At 53.1% G+C, this 13,043-nt stretch overlaps 1 protein-coding gene across 1 annotated transcript; it reads right to left on the bottom strand.

Annotated features, from left to right (window-relative positions):
- Positions 1 to 2,087: 2,087 nt before the first annotated feature.
- Positions 2,088 to 3,054, bottom strand: LOC123430959 (indole-3-acetic acid-induced protein ARG7-like). The gene has a single exon (XM_045114786.1). The coding sequence runs from the start codon at positions 2,986 to 2,988 to the stop codon at positions 2,533 to 2,535; it is 456 nt and encodes a 151-aa protein (XP_044970721.1). The 5' UTR covers positions 2,989 to 3,054; the 3' UTR covers positions 2,088 to 2,532.
- Between the last annotated feature and the right edge of the window lie 9,989 nt (positions 3,055 to 13,043).

Genomic DNA, 13,043 nt, shown 5'->3' with positions numbered 1-13,043 from the left:
CTATCCGGATAAACCAGATTATGGATTGCTAATGTTCCATTATCCTTGTAAAGTTGAAGGTAATTACTAATTTCTGCCACCGCCACCCTCCTTTCTTCTCCTCAGCGCGCGCACAGGACAGACAGGTCATTATGCAATGTAAAAACTCGATTACAGTTTATATGATCTCGCCTCGGCCATCTAGATTAATTTTATAAACATGATTATATAATCTATCTTCATAATCCAGATTATCATAATCTATTATGATTTCAAAGCCTAAATTGCTCTCTCTAACATCAATGATTTAAGGCTAAACATGCATGTCAATTGTCAACAGTGATAGATTTCTGTGCAAAATGGTGTATTTTGATGGGCCAGCCCTCCCCAGCAAGACTTGACGTCTTGAATACCCATCGGCCCCCCTGGTACGATTTTCCCGGCTCCGCCATTGGCCATGTCATGGTTTTGTTATGTCTGTTAACAATCTCTACAGGAAAAAAAAAAGGTATGGTTTTGCATGGAGTCATGGGGAAATCATTGCCCCAACACCAAGGTAGCTTAGGGTTGGAAGGAGCAAGTACCAGTGTCACTTTTCATACACTAGTAGATGACTTTCAGGTTTCGGGTTATGCTGGAGCGAAGTCATTTCTCATATACGCGGAGCTCAGACATGCTAGGGCGGGCCCTCCGTCGGTCGGTCATCCACTCACCGGCCGTCACGTATGCACGGCCGCGCCTGCCACCACGCACAGGACTACAGGAGCTCACGCGAGAGGCGGCCATTCGCCACCGTCAGAAACCACCATGCACGCACGCACGCACGTACAGTACGTACGTACGTATGTACTCCACACAAGCAAAAGTAGAACCGGTCGCCGTCAGCCAAAACCTGGCCCGTGAACCGGCACACGCCGGCCGCCTCCCTCCGTACGGCGGCGAAAGGGAGAGCTGCCCCTACTACTACTAGAAGCACCAAACGGACGGGGACGGGGGCAAAGGACCACGGACGGCCGGACCCGGACCGACGGGGCGACCGCCGGCGGTGGGCCGGGCATCGAGCATCAGCACCACACATGGGTCCGGGCCCGCCGCCCACATGCGCCCGGCCCTGTCTGTCCTTGCTCTGCTCCTCACCAGCTGCTGCAGACCGGAACCAGCGTGCACGGCCACAGTAGAAACGAGGACCGCTGCGCACCGCACCAGCCAGAGAGAGAAACAACAGCTTGGGAGGGGGCTCACGGGTCACCTGGGACTCTGCATCATCAGGTTGATGCTTTGTTACGATGTTATTTCGTCTGGATAATGGGATTAGCAGGGGCCACTCTCCCATGATTGGATTGCTTTGGTGGTGTGTCTTTCCAGGCTGCTGCCATCCTGAATTCCCCATCCAATCCCTCTCTCTCTCTCTCTCTCCCGGAGAAGATAGAAAGATGTTTAACCCCTAAAAATGTCATCCATTGCGGCTCCAGAAAGTTGCTGCGCCAGCCATGGTCGGCGCTTTGTGGAAAGGGTCAGGATTCCAACCAAACCGCCGCCGGTGCATGGTGACTGCACAACACTTTTGGGAGAGCGTGACGGTGATCCCTCGAGTCGAGAAAGGGAGAGGCAGGAGTGGTGGCTCTCGTTTCTAATCTCGGGCAGGAGAGAAAGAAAGAAGCTGAAAATCAGTTGACCACAATGGAGCTAGTATTGGTTAGCGGTTGCGATTACGGGAATGCTACTACTAACTTATGTTGATTGATGCTGTTGGAAGATGAGTTATTGCCAATAATAGACGATAATTCGAGCTGGTAGCGGGTAGAGGTAGACGATGATAATTCCGTGATCATTGCGACCAGCCTAGCGACAGCGTGAGCGCGCATATTCTACATGTAAAGCTTGTACTTAAGCTCCAACCCCCGTTAATTATATTTAACTAAACCATGCAAGTTCAAATCTTGTTTGAGCTTGTCCTACCACATGCAGCTCAGAAAGGTAGTACCCCATCTGCACTTCTGAGTAGAATACGGTTGTTTTCTCGGAGAACGGTGCGTACGATTCTCTGCAGAGACGAAGAGAAACTTTTGAAATCTCTAACATCATACAACGGTCAGTACTAGGAGTGGTAGTGGTAGAAATGTTTCACTTCAATTCACTTGCAATGTCGGCCGAATCGCCGTAGCAGAGGCTAGCTATTTACAGGGGTGAATTATTCGGTAAGTGAAGAAAAATAATAATCAAGAAGAAGAAGAAAGAATAGATCCCCGGCACTACTAAGTAATTCTCCTGCCCGGATTTGACAAGGGGGGGTGAATGGATGGCTAGACCCGGGGCGTCTCAAGGCCCGGAGGTTCCTCGGCCATCTCACTTCGCCGCCTCCTGCCGGCCGATCCGCTCACGACCTCTCGCTCCGTCCCGGCGGCTCTGCTCCGCCCGGCGACAATGGAGGGAGGGAGAGGGAAACAAAAAAGAAGAAGAAACAAAAAGCAAAAAACACGACGGCCACCACCGCCACAATGGCGTGGAGCGCGCGCGCGCGCGGCTAGCCGGCTGGCCTAGCTCGGGGCGGAGTCACCAGACGAACTTGTCGGAGGAGATGCCGCGGAGCAGCGGGAGCGCGTCGCCGGCGGCCGCGCAGCAGCACGAGTAGGCGCCGCTCTTGATGTCCTCGAGGGTGAAGAACCGCGCGGCGGACGAGGAGGAGGAGAGGTGGCGGAGCACGTGCTCGAAGAGGCCCTCGTCGCAGGGGAGCGCGATGGGGCCGCACGCGCCGGTGGCGCCGGAGGGGAACCCGTACTCCTCCTCCGCCTGCCGGAGCAGCTCCCGGAAGACGGGGTGGTTCAGGTGCGCCGTGCGCACCACGAACCGCCGCGACGAGCCGCCCACGCACACCGCCACGTGCCCGGCCGGCACCGACACCGCGCCGCCGCCGCCAGCAGCCGCCGTGCGCGCCGCAGCGCGGGACCGCCACCGGCGAAGCGTCTGCCTGAGCCAGACGATGTTGCGGATCTTGCTGCATTTCGCCATGGACAGTTGAGGGACTGTGCTACCGGCTGGCGTTGGGTGGGGAGAGGTAGAGCTGGTGGAATGGAGCTGGCTTCCCGTAGGTGGCGGGGTAGGAGGTTTTATAGGAGGGAGGGAGATGATGGACTTGAGGTCGCCGTCCAGTTGGCCTCGAATAAATAATCTGTGCTGTGTGAAGGGGACGGGACTTCATTCTTACTTTCTTTTTCTTCTATGTTCGGTTTTAAAAATAGGTGAACATACATTTTACATTTTAAAATACACATACACTCACACATTTTGCATTTGAAAATTTTATACTCACAAATTAAGGTCATTATGGCAACTTCAATGAACCGATCCAAACGGACGGCGATTTTGTTCGTCTTTTGTCCGTTTGGGTCGGTCAGACGGACACGAACGTCCGCTTTTGTAAATGGGTCGGCGCATGCACCCAACGCTGGCAGGACCTATTTTTGCCGGCGTGTGAAAAAAATATATAAGTGCATAATTAAACATTAAAAGTCGGCCACGAAGGACGACGAGAGTCCACACATCCACATTACACTAGTTAACCGTAAAAAAAACTAAAACTACGAGGGCAGCCCTAGGGGGCGGCGTCGTCGGAGCCGGTGAGGTCGACCAGCATAGGAGCAGGGCCAGCCCAGGGGAACGCGTGTTCCACAGCTCACCTGCCTGCGCCTCCGTCGTGTGTCCTGCCGGCGCGGGCTCTGCTGGTGGCGGACGCAGCGTACCAGCACGGGCACGCTCCTCCTCCTCCAACTCCCGTCGTTCCTCCTCCGCCTCCTTCTCCAGCTCCATCAGCCGAAGGCCTTCGGCGCTCCACCCGCACGTGCTGCGCCCTCCAGTGCTCGAGGTAGGCTTGCTCCTGCTGCGGTGTCGCGCCCAGCCAGATGGGCGGCGCACTGACGAACTCGTTGACGATGTTGGTCCACTGGTATACCTCCCGCGGCTCCGTGGGCTCGGGCTTCGGCGAAGGTGCCACGACGCAGTCGCCGGCGGCCGACAGCGCAATGGCCTCCGTGAGCTGTTGTTGGTACGTCGCCTCCTCGTCAGCCCAGCGCCGCGCTCCGAGTGCCACCACGCTTGGTGCACCAGAACGATCACACGCTGGTGAGGCCGGCGGGAAGACGGCGGTAGTGCGGGGCCTTCCCCTGTTTGGGAAGCCGTCGGCCGTGGTGCTATGGTTTTGGTCGTCGAGGAGGTGGCGGGATGTGGATGGGTGGGGTTCTGGAAGCAGATGGCGGAACCCACTGCACGCTCGGATTAAAAAAGGCCGGCCACAGTCGCTGACGCGTGGTCCCGAGGATGGCGGTCCTCATAAATAATGTTGAGCGCGGTGGTTGGGGCGGACACCGAGAGGGCGCGTGCGTCCGCTTCGCGTCCGTGCTGGAAATGGGTCGGGGCGGACGTGAAGCGGATATATTTTCAAAATGCGTCGACGCGTTGGGCCATCATTTTTGTCCGCGTCGATACAAACGGACGGCGGCGGACGAAATAGGTCGCCTCATTAGGCCAACTCCACCGTGCGACCCCAAATCCTCCGGCCGTGTCAGTTCGAGGTAAAACGGACAAAATGAACGACCCATCGCGCGGGAGCATACCCGCTTTTTGCCATCTCTGTGTCTGGTTCTACCCTATTTCCACACCAAAGTTGCTGTGGGTTTGGGGTCAAAGCGGAGAGAATACGTCCGCCTTCGCGTCCTCTTCGTCCGCGTTTGTCCGTGTCTGGCCAACATGTCACCCTCTCACCATCTTCTCTTCCGTGACCACCATGCACTTGTTGCCGGCAGGGCGCGGCAGGGCGGGGCGCGGGGCGGCACAGGGAGGGGCGGCGCGCGGCGCGGCCGCGGGGCATCGCGACAGACACGCGACGGATGCGCGGGCGCGGCGTAGGGCGGGGCGGGCGCGGTGTAGGGGCGGACGGGCGCAAGGGCACGGCGGCGGACGGGGCGCAGGGGCGGGCGGGCGCGACGGGCTGGGCGCGGCGCAGGGCACGACGCAGGGGCAGGGCAGCGGACGCAGCGCGGCGCGCGCGGGCGTGGCAGGGGGCGCGCGGCAGGGGGCGCGGGGTGTCGCGGTGGACAAAATAAGGCGAACGGATGCGGCCGCGCGTTGGGCATGCGACAAGATCCGAGGACAGGACCGAACACGACCCCATCTTCCCACCCAAACGGATAGAATCCGGGGAAAACGGACGTCCGTTTGGTGTCGCGCCGTGGAGTTGGCTAACTCCACCGCGCGACCCCTTCTTGTCCGCGCACATTCGTTTAGGTAATACGAACGAACCAGACGACCCAGCCCGCGGGAGCAAACGGACTTTTGTCCGTTTTGTGTCCGCTTTTAACCCATCCCCGACGCAAGTTTGGGCTGTCTTTGGGGTAAAACAGACAGCGCACGGACAAAACCGGACGCGCGTGCTTGTCCTCCCGTGGCCCGGCCGTCAGTTGCACGGGCCTCCTTTTTCTATCCTCACCCCACCCACGGGCCTCCGTTGATGTATTTTATTAATATAAGGTCTCCTCCCCATTCAAAGGTGTCCGTTGGTGTACTTTATTAATACTAGACGGACAACATGCGCCCGTGCGTCGGGCGCACGGCAAGCGCATCCCATGAAAGGCCCGGATATGACTCCATTGCTTTATTCAAACGGATAGAATCTGAACAAAATGCACATCCATTAGGATCGCGCGGTGAAGTTGGCGTTAGAGTCGCTCTTATAGCAACTAGAGTCGGACCCTTATTTTCACTACCAATCATTGTGCGGTCAAAAAGAAGCGACCCAATCACACCGTTCATTTTCTTGTTGAATGTCATAGATATAAAAACTCTTCTTCACTAACTCTTCATCCTCATGCAAATTGCCATGTCATCATTTTAATTGTCTTCTCTTCTTTTTACACGGGCTTCGTGAATTGGCTTTGTCATCCAACTAAACATATCATAAATTTTTTACGGACTGCAGGCCCCTCCCCTGTTAGTTAACCTATTCATCTTCTTCGCTGATTTTTGTCTATCAACCTGCATGTTTTATAGAGATACTATATGTAATTTTTGCAGCAACACACGGGACATTGTCTAATTTGGTCAGGTTGACGCCTTCATCAATGGCCGTATAGTGCAGTATACTCATTCATGGGTACGCGACTTAGAAGCACTTAGGCCGTGCTTGAATTATGTACCATTCCCGTGTAAGCAAAATTACAATCAATTGAAGAGGGAATATTAAGTTACAATTAAAAAATGCAGTATCCATTTCGAAAATGGGACTTGCAGCGCACAAATTAGCCGTCACTGGCCGGTCAAAAAAATTCGACACGTCCGGGCGCCTCAACCCAACTTCAAACGCACAGGCTGACCGGAATCCCTCATATACATCACAAATCTAGGGGTGTATCAAGTGTGCCCCCCCCCCTCGGACTCACAATCGGGTTCCACATGAAATTTCCTTCGTGGGGTGTGACCGCTACGTTGCGCCACTCCGGCTCGCCGTCCGAGGACCAAAGTCCAGGTAGTTAAGCCATACGGTGACCCCTCCCCCATCCCTAGCCACATCCGCTTCCTCCCTCTCCGCGTCGCTAGGCCGAGCCCATCCAATTATCTTCCTGTGTGTCTACCACTCCCCTCGTCATTTGCCTCTGCCATGGTCCAGCAGAGGGGGGCAACTGTCGACACCCAATGAAAACTAGGATACCATGGCGTGACGGAACCCAGGTCGTGACAGTGCGCACCCACGAAGGGCCACACCTTGCTTGCCCCATGAAGGGTCACTCCTTGCTTGGCAGGGCTCCAACGTGTGCAAGCGCTTCGCAAAGCGTCGTGTGAGAAACACCACCTCCCGCGAAGCAATTCCTCCTCTCGGTGCGCTGCCCGGATCGCAACCAGCCTTCCTCCAGACTTGCCAGAGCCGGAGGAGGAAGAAGAGGAGCGGGGCAACAGCTCAAACCCATGAAGGGAGCAGATCCAAAGGAGGAGCTGAAGCCGGTTGTGAGCTTTGCCATGTAAGATGCCATGTTCGAGTTCGAGGTCGCCCAAGCCACGAAGATGGTGGAGCAGATTGCCATCCTCGAGTCCATGTGGGATGAGGCCTATGTAAACGCCAAGTGACGCTTCATTCGGCAGCAATGAGAGGAGATTGGCGAGCTACTCGCTGATAAGGAAGCGGAGGGCGAAGCGGAGCCGAAGAAGGGGCCAGAGTTACCTTCGCCCATGTACTTGGAGTCCGACACGAAAACTGTGGACAATAAATAGTGTAGGCTAGATTATAGTTGACGTATGTAGTTATATTGGTTTCCTTTTGCATGATGTGTGTGTATTTAAGATTTGAAGTATGAGGTATTTGGCTTTAAGAAATGATAAATATCTACTGACGCGTCCGGACACGTTCATTGATGTTCAAGGGTTGCATTTGGTGTCTATGGATGTAGATGTTCTAAATAGGTGTTATGTATGACATGTTCCGGCTAAAACGACGCTTCCTCCTCATGCATATCGTTTGGTTGCTCTTTTTTTTCGCTGTAATTTCTTTCGTGGATACCACCTTGTTTTTCTCTTGATGACGGCATAGATGATGTCTTCTTTGTAGATCTCTCTTGATGTTGATGTACGCATTGAAGCCGAAAGTATTTTCTAAGCTTAGGCTTATGAAGCTCGGGTAAACAGTAAAATAAAAGTGAATCAAAATATAATTTTTTCCTGTTTTTAACAAATATTGACAAATTTGCAACAAGAAAAAGAATCGTCTGTCAATATTTTGCAAAAAAGAAATGGTTATGGTTTCTTCACTGCTCACTCGAGCTCAGCTTAACCTCGTCCGCAAACACTCGCTTTCCGGATCAGGCCAGGCACAGGAGAGCGGATGACGAGGCACTGTCCACCATTGTTTTGGCACCTGGCCGACGCCCGCGTGCCGGGCCAGCCTCGTCACCGGCATCATGCTCACTGTTGCCAGTCACCAAGAAAAGATTTACACGCTTGAGGGCAAAGCAAGACACATGTGAAGCGCACAGTGATGCTGTACCGGTGCGTCGCATTGATGCTTCGCCTGCCTCTGCATGCATGCGTACGCAGGCTCACACGCACATGGCCGGTCACGTCGCGGGAAGAGCCGGAGAAGGAGACCCGAGCCGTTTCGGTCCGGCCGATCGAGCCCATGCGGCGCGCGGTCAGGTGGTGGCGCCGTGCATGTGGCCCGGCGCTGCCCGGCAGTCGGTACCGGCCGCATGTGCCCCCTCCTCCCCCGGGTTTTTGGCCTCGTCTGACGCGAATCGTGTGCCAATCCATCGTCGGATTTCGCGGGAGGGAGCGGAGTGGAGTCGTATACTAGTAGCTTTCGGCCTCTGAAGCTCGCTTGGCCCCGTCAACTTTTTGCGGGTGTTGCATGATTGATGCTTCTTCGAGGAAAGCTACGTGCACGTACTACTTCGTTTTCCTTGTACGTACTTTTGTTGGTGTATGTATAGACGTACACGTCAAATTGCTTGATCAATAAAGCTCATTGATTCGCAAAAAAGAAAGAAAAAAAAGTGTGGACGTACACGTGGTCGTGGAGCTTTCTGCTCCAGGATGCATGGCGGTGTAACACTGTTTCCTCCTTGGAAAAGTTTAGTTGTACGAATACCGATTGATCATCCTACATAAATGTATGCATGGTGCCGCTTGAGGACCATAGCTTAGAGTTAGAGCATCTACGCCGGGACTAGGCTAATCCGGCCTCTTATATGTTTGCGGAAGCATCCTTCATATTTTGATTTATAGTTCCACATCCCTTAAATGCAAATCTTAAATTCAGGTAATTCATGCACGTCGATCATCTTATAGAAATTGTTCAAATTCAACCGTTTAAGACAAAAGTTGATGAAATCATAGCTCAAGGAACTAAACATGTCAAAATAAAATCAATGTTTGCTTGTCGGATCATTGGTCGAACGCTTCCATGGGTCTTCCTCGTCCTGCTTGTCATGCTCTGCCTCGGCAGCCATCTCCGCATGCATCCTGGTCGCCTGCTCCGCAGCGGCAGCCGCCCTCGCCGCGTCTAGCGTTCTATGATCGTGGATCTCCGTCTTCTTCTCCGCAAGTCATTTCTTGGCATGCTCATCCAAGAAGGTTTCATCAGTCAACATGACCTTCGCATTCTCCGCGTCCCGTGCGAGTTGCAACCTCTCCTTCTTCACCTCAATCTCGAGTTTCCATTTGATCGCCGCCTTTTGCTTCTCCAACTCGATTTTCTCTATCTCAATTTCAAGCCTCCTCTCCATGCTCGACCGGTCCCACTCCATCCACTCCTTTTGTGCATCCAACATGGGCTTGTACCTCTCCTCTTTCTTTTTCTCTCTTGTCGAAAAAATGCCCATCCATGTGGACGATATTTTTTTAACCATGGCATCACGGGATATCCTTGTCGTCTCCCACTTGTTTCCCATGACATGCCGGTTTTTTTAGCAGGTAGCTTTTCCATTGGTGACGACAACGTCGTCGTCCTCATCCTCCAACTAAATAGATTGGTGAGAGCTTGAGCCATCATTCCTCTTCTTGGCGGTCTTGAGATAGGCCACAACATGTTGCCACGTTGGCTTGTCGTTCAATAAAAGCCAACAATGGCTGAAAGCAAATGACTTCTTTTCGACCTCGTGATACAAAGTGGCCACCACCGCCGTGTAGCATACACCACACATATGAGCTAAAGAATGGAAACACATAAAAAGATTTAAATGACAATAGGTTGAGGCAATTGAGCCTACATGACTTGCCACTCCCATCCCACTTTGAGGCCTTTTGGTCACTTGTGATTAGTAACTGACGTACTTGTTCATTTCTCCTTAAATGACCCCCCATCGATGTTGGAGAGATGCCACATTACGGGTGGTCACGATAGGATGCGGTTCCACATACTCCTTTCATTCATGATAGGCCTTCCAAATCTTCTCCCAATACATGGTCCCCTTTTGCCCGTTCCTGCTTATTGGATCCAATGTCGTGTCCAACCAAGATTTGACTAACAAGACATCCTCAAACCTTGTGAAAGTCGGCCCTCTTGCCTTAGCCGTCTTGCCCTTCTTCTTATTGCTCGGAATGGGATTGGATATCTCATCCAACTCATAACCCATTTCGGCCGGATCTTCATTGTCATTGATCATGCTTGCCACGTACGTCTCCTACACGAACATGGTTTCCAAGCATTCGTCATGTGCAAACTAGTTATCTATCCAAAACATTAAACAGTTGGTCAGACATGCGCAATCATATCCGATCTTGTTCACTCATTCCGTCGAACAAGTTGAGTGTAGGTTGGTCGGTGGCGGTGCTCGTGCTCATCCGCTCCCAAACGAGCTACGACGACTCACATTCGTCGATCGACTGATCCTGCGTGTCCGGAAAGCTCTTCGGAATGGCCTAGCCGGCCGATCGATCCTCCTCGGTCCCAATAGTCCCGGAGGGCACAATCCGCATCGGCACGAGGATGGATGGGGTGCGGGGTGCATCTCCTCGACGATGCCCTCGCCGACATGTGCCGCCAACTCCGCCGCCTCCCTCTATCGCTGTCGGCGACAGTGCATCTTACGGGCGATGTTCTCTGGCTTGCAAGACGAAGCACAGGAATGGTCGCCAACTGACGAGGCGGACTACGTCTTCATCGCGGCGGTCGGGGACGGGCTGGAAGACATCACTCCGGTGGATGAGGGCCGGTGGTGAGGATGAAGAGCAAGGGTGCCGGGCGGCGAGGGCTCGTACGCGGGAAATGTTGGACGGCAGAGGGGGGAGGGGGAGGAAGTGTTTGAAGAATTTATGGAAATTTGTAGTCGGGACAAGCTGTCGGGTTCGACGTGGCGGGCATTGCCCGGGCGCGCCCAGGATCCCCTATATCCTTCTCACGTTTGAACTGGATATGATGGGGTGCCGGTCAGCCCGGAGTTTGAGGCCCATTTGAGGGGTCCTCCTGGGTCAATATTTTTGTGACCGGTTAGTGGCCGGATGGCTTGTCCGGGCGTTTGAGACGGATATGAGGGATCCGATTGTAGATACTCTTAAAGCATCTATCGTCGGATTTGAAAAATTCGGCTCCCTAAATGTCCACGCACACGTCAACCATAGGCGACATTAGATGGTCCCTCAAATATCTCATACAACCACGTTCTTTATATCAAAAGTTCAAAACCATAAATATATGTAAAAACTTGTATGTTGATCATATATGAAATGTTAGTAGCAAATAATACATGGTTCAAACATAAATTTATTTAAAGTGCACAATGCAAACATTAAATTCATTTGTTTTTATTGTTGTACATGGCGCATTTGAGATCATCTTTTGTCTTCTTTTAAATAAGAGAAGGCAATGATTTTTTTTAAGTTCTTTCTCCTTCACCTCGTCATTTATCCTATGTGGCAGTCCTAAAATAGCATCATTATATATGCCCTAACATGCTTTGTCGCCGAGGACCACCACCACTATAGTTGTAACCTAGTGATAATAGTGTGGTACAAGCTATCGCACAACTTCTGTTAATCAGAACTCCTTGTTTGACAAGCATCGATCCGGCCAGCGATGAAAGTCGTTCCAGAAGAAAAAATAATTTTTCCATCCGAAGACCATCAGGCCGGCGCCTTTCACTGCCGGGAGAATCCGAATCTGACCCCCGATCGAAGCCGTGATATCGGTTAACTGCCCACGGTTGACCAGACACGCTTCCTACCTACGTTACGGTGTTGCTTCTGATTCAGTAAGTTAGTAGGAGTAGCACTAGTACTGTACTGCACTAAATGAAGTGACAGATGCAGGAGCTGCTTTCTTTTCTGGAACAAGTGCGTCCAGTGACTATATAAGCAGCAACTGACTGACGGTGGGTCGACGCACAGATCCAAAACGCTCGCTGTTCGCCGCTCCAGCGCGCGCAACGCTACAAAACAGCGGCAATCCGCCGTCCACGTGTTCGATTGCATGCACATGTCAGGGAGGGCTGCATACAGAACCGTCGGCCGAACGTGCGCAGCCGTGCTCGCTGCACGGATGCCGGTCAAGCGTGGCTCCCGGACACGGAGCTCGATACGAATAATGTGATACGCGCGGCACGCTGCCATGCATGCCACCCAAGCTCATTGGAACGATGCCGGCGTCGGGATCCACCACGCATGCGCGGCGACGGAGGGAGCGCCGGAGGGAAGGACGGACGTAAAAATGCGCGGGCGCCGGAGGGCGATACGGCGGATCGTGCGGCGTTGCTGGGCCTGGCCGTCCATCCACCCGGTGGTTCAATGGCTGGCCGATATGGTGGTTGCCGGGTGGTGCGTGCGTTCACCTTGACCGTCTCCGATCGATCCGTCATCCGTGTATTATAGACTGCCAAGGACGTACTCGTGCTATAGTGTGGCAAGCCATGTTGGGTGCTGTGTGAACTGGTCGGCCTAGGCTGGTCCTGTTTCTTCTTTTCTGTGTGCGCGGCCGGGAACTAAGCTGGCCCAGCCCATACGTACTGCGTACGTTGCCAAGACTGTGCCCGGCACGGCCACGATCATGGCATGCCACTGCCGGCATGCATGCATGTACCCGGCGTCGTGTACGTGCTGGTTTCGCTGTGTGTAAGTAGCTACTTCTGTTCCGGCTCTATATAACCTCTGCACCGTAACTGTAACGCCGTAAATTACGGCCGGATTACACAGGGGTAAGGGGTTGCATTGCAGGTCAATGTTTGCCCTGGGCGTGGTCGGTCAGAGCTTTGTTGGGTCTGGTAGTCTTGGTTGTCATGTCCCCATCTGGCTAACGAGCCCTACAATTGAGCAGACCTCGTCTCGTTCCACTGTCACCCAAAGAGAGAAGCATCAAGCAAGCATGCTGCATTCGCCAACCACACAATCATTATGGCAGATGTTATTGAGGAGCGAGCGAGGATCAATTAGGTGACCTTTGTTTGGCCTGATTCTCAGATTCTAGGTCTTCCAAAATCAGAATCGCAAACAAACACACCAGATTCCTATCTAGCTTGCTAGAATCTGATTCTAAAACTGCACTAGCACGCAAGCAAATCCAGAAACAGCGATTTTGGTGATTCCATAGATTCTAC

This window comes from Hordeum vulgare, chromosome 2H, assembly GCF_904849725.1.
Source record: "Hordeum vulgare subsp. vulgare chromosome 2H, MorexV3_pseudomolecules_assembly, whole genome shotgun sequence".
Classification (NCBI taxonomy): Eukaryota; Viridiplantae; Streptophyta; class Magnoliopsida; order Poales; family Poaceae; genus Hordeum; species Hordeum vulgare.
Note: the sequence above shows the minus strand (reverse complement) of the source record. Positions and strands in the feature narration are given on the sequence as shown.

Excerpts from the sequence above, each read along its gene's own strand:
- LOC123430959 (XM_045114786.1), bottom strand. The coding sequence starts at position 2,988 with ATGGCGAAATGCAGCAAGATCCGCAACATCGTCTGGCTCAGGCAGACG.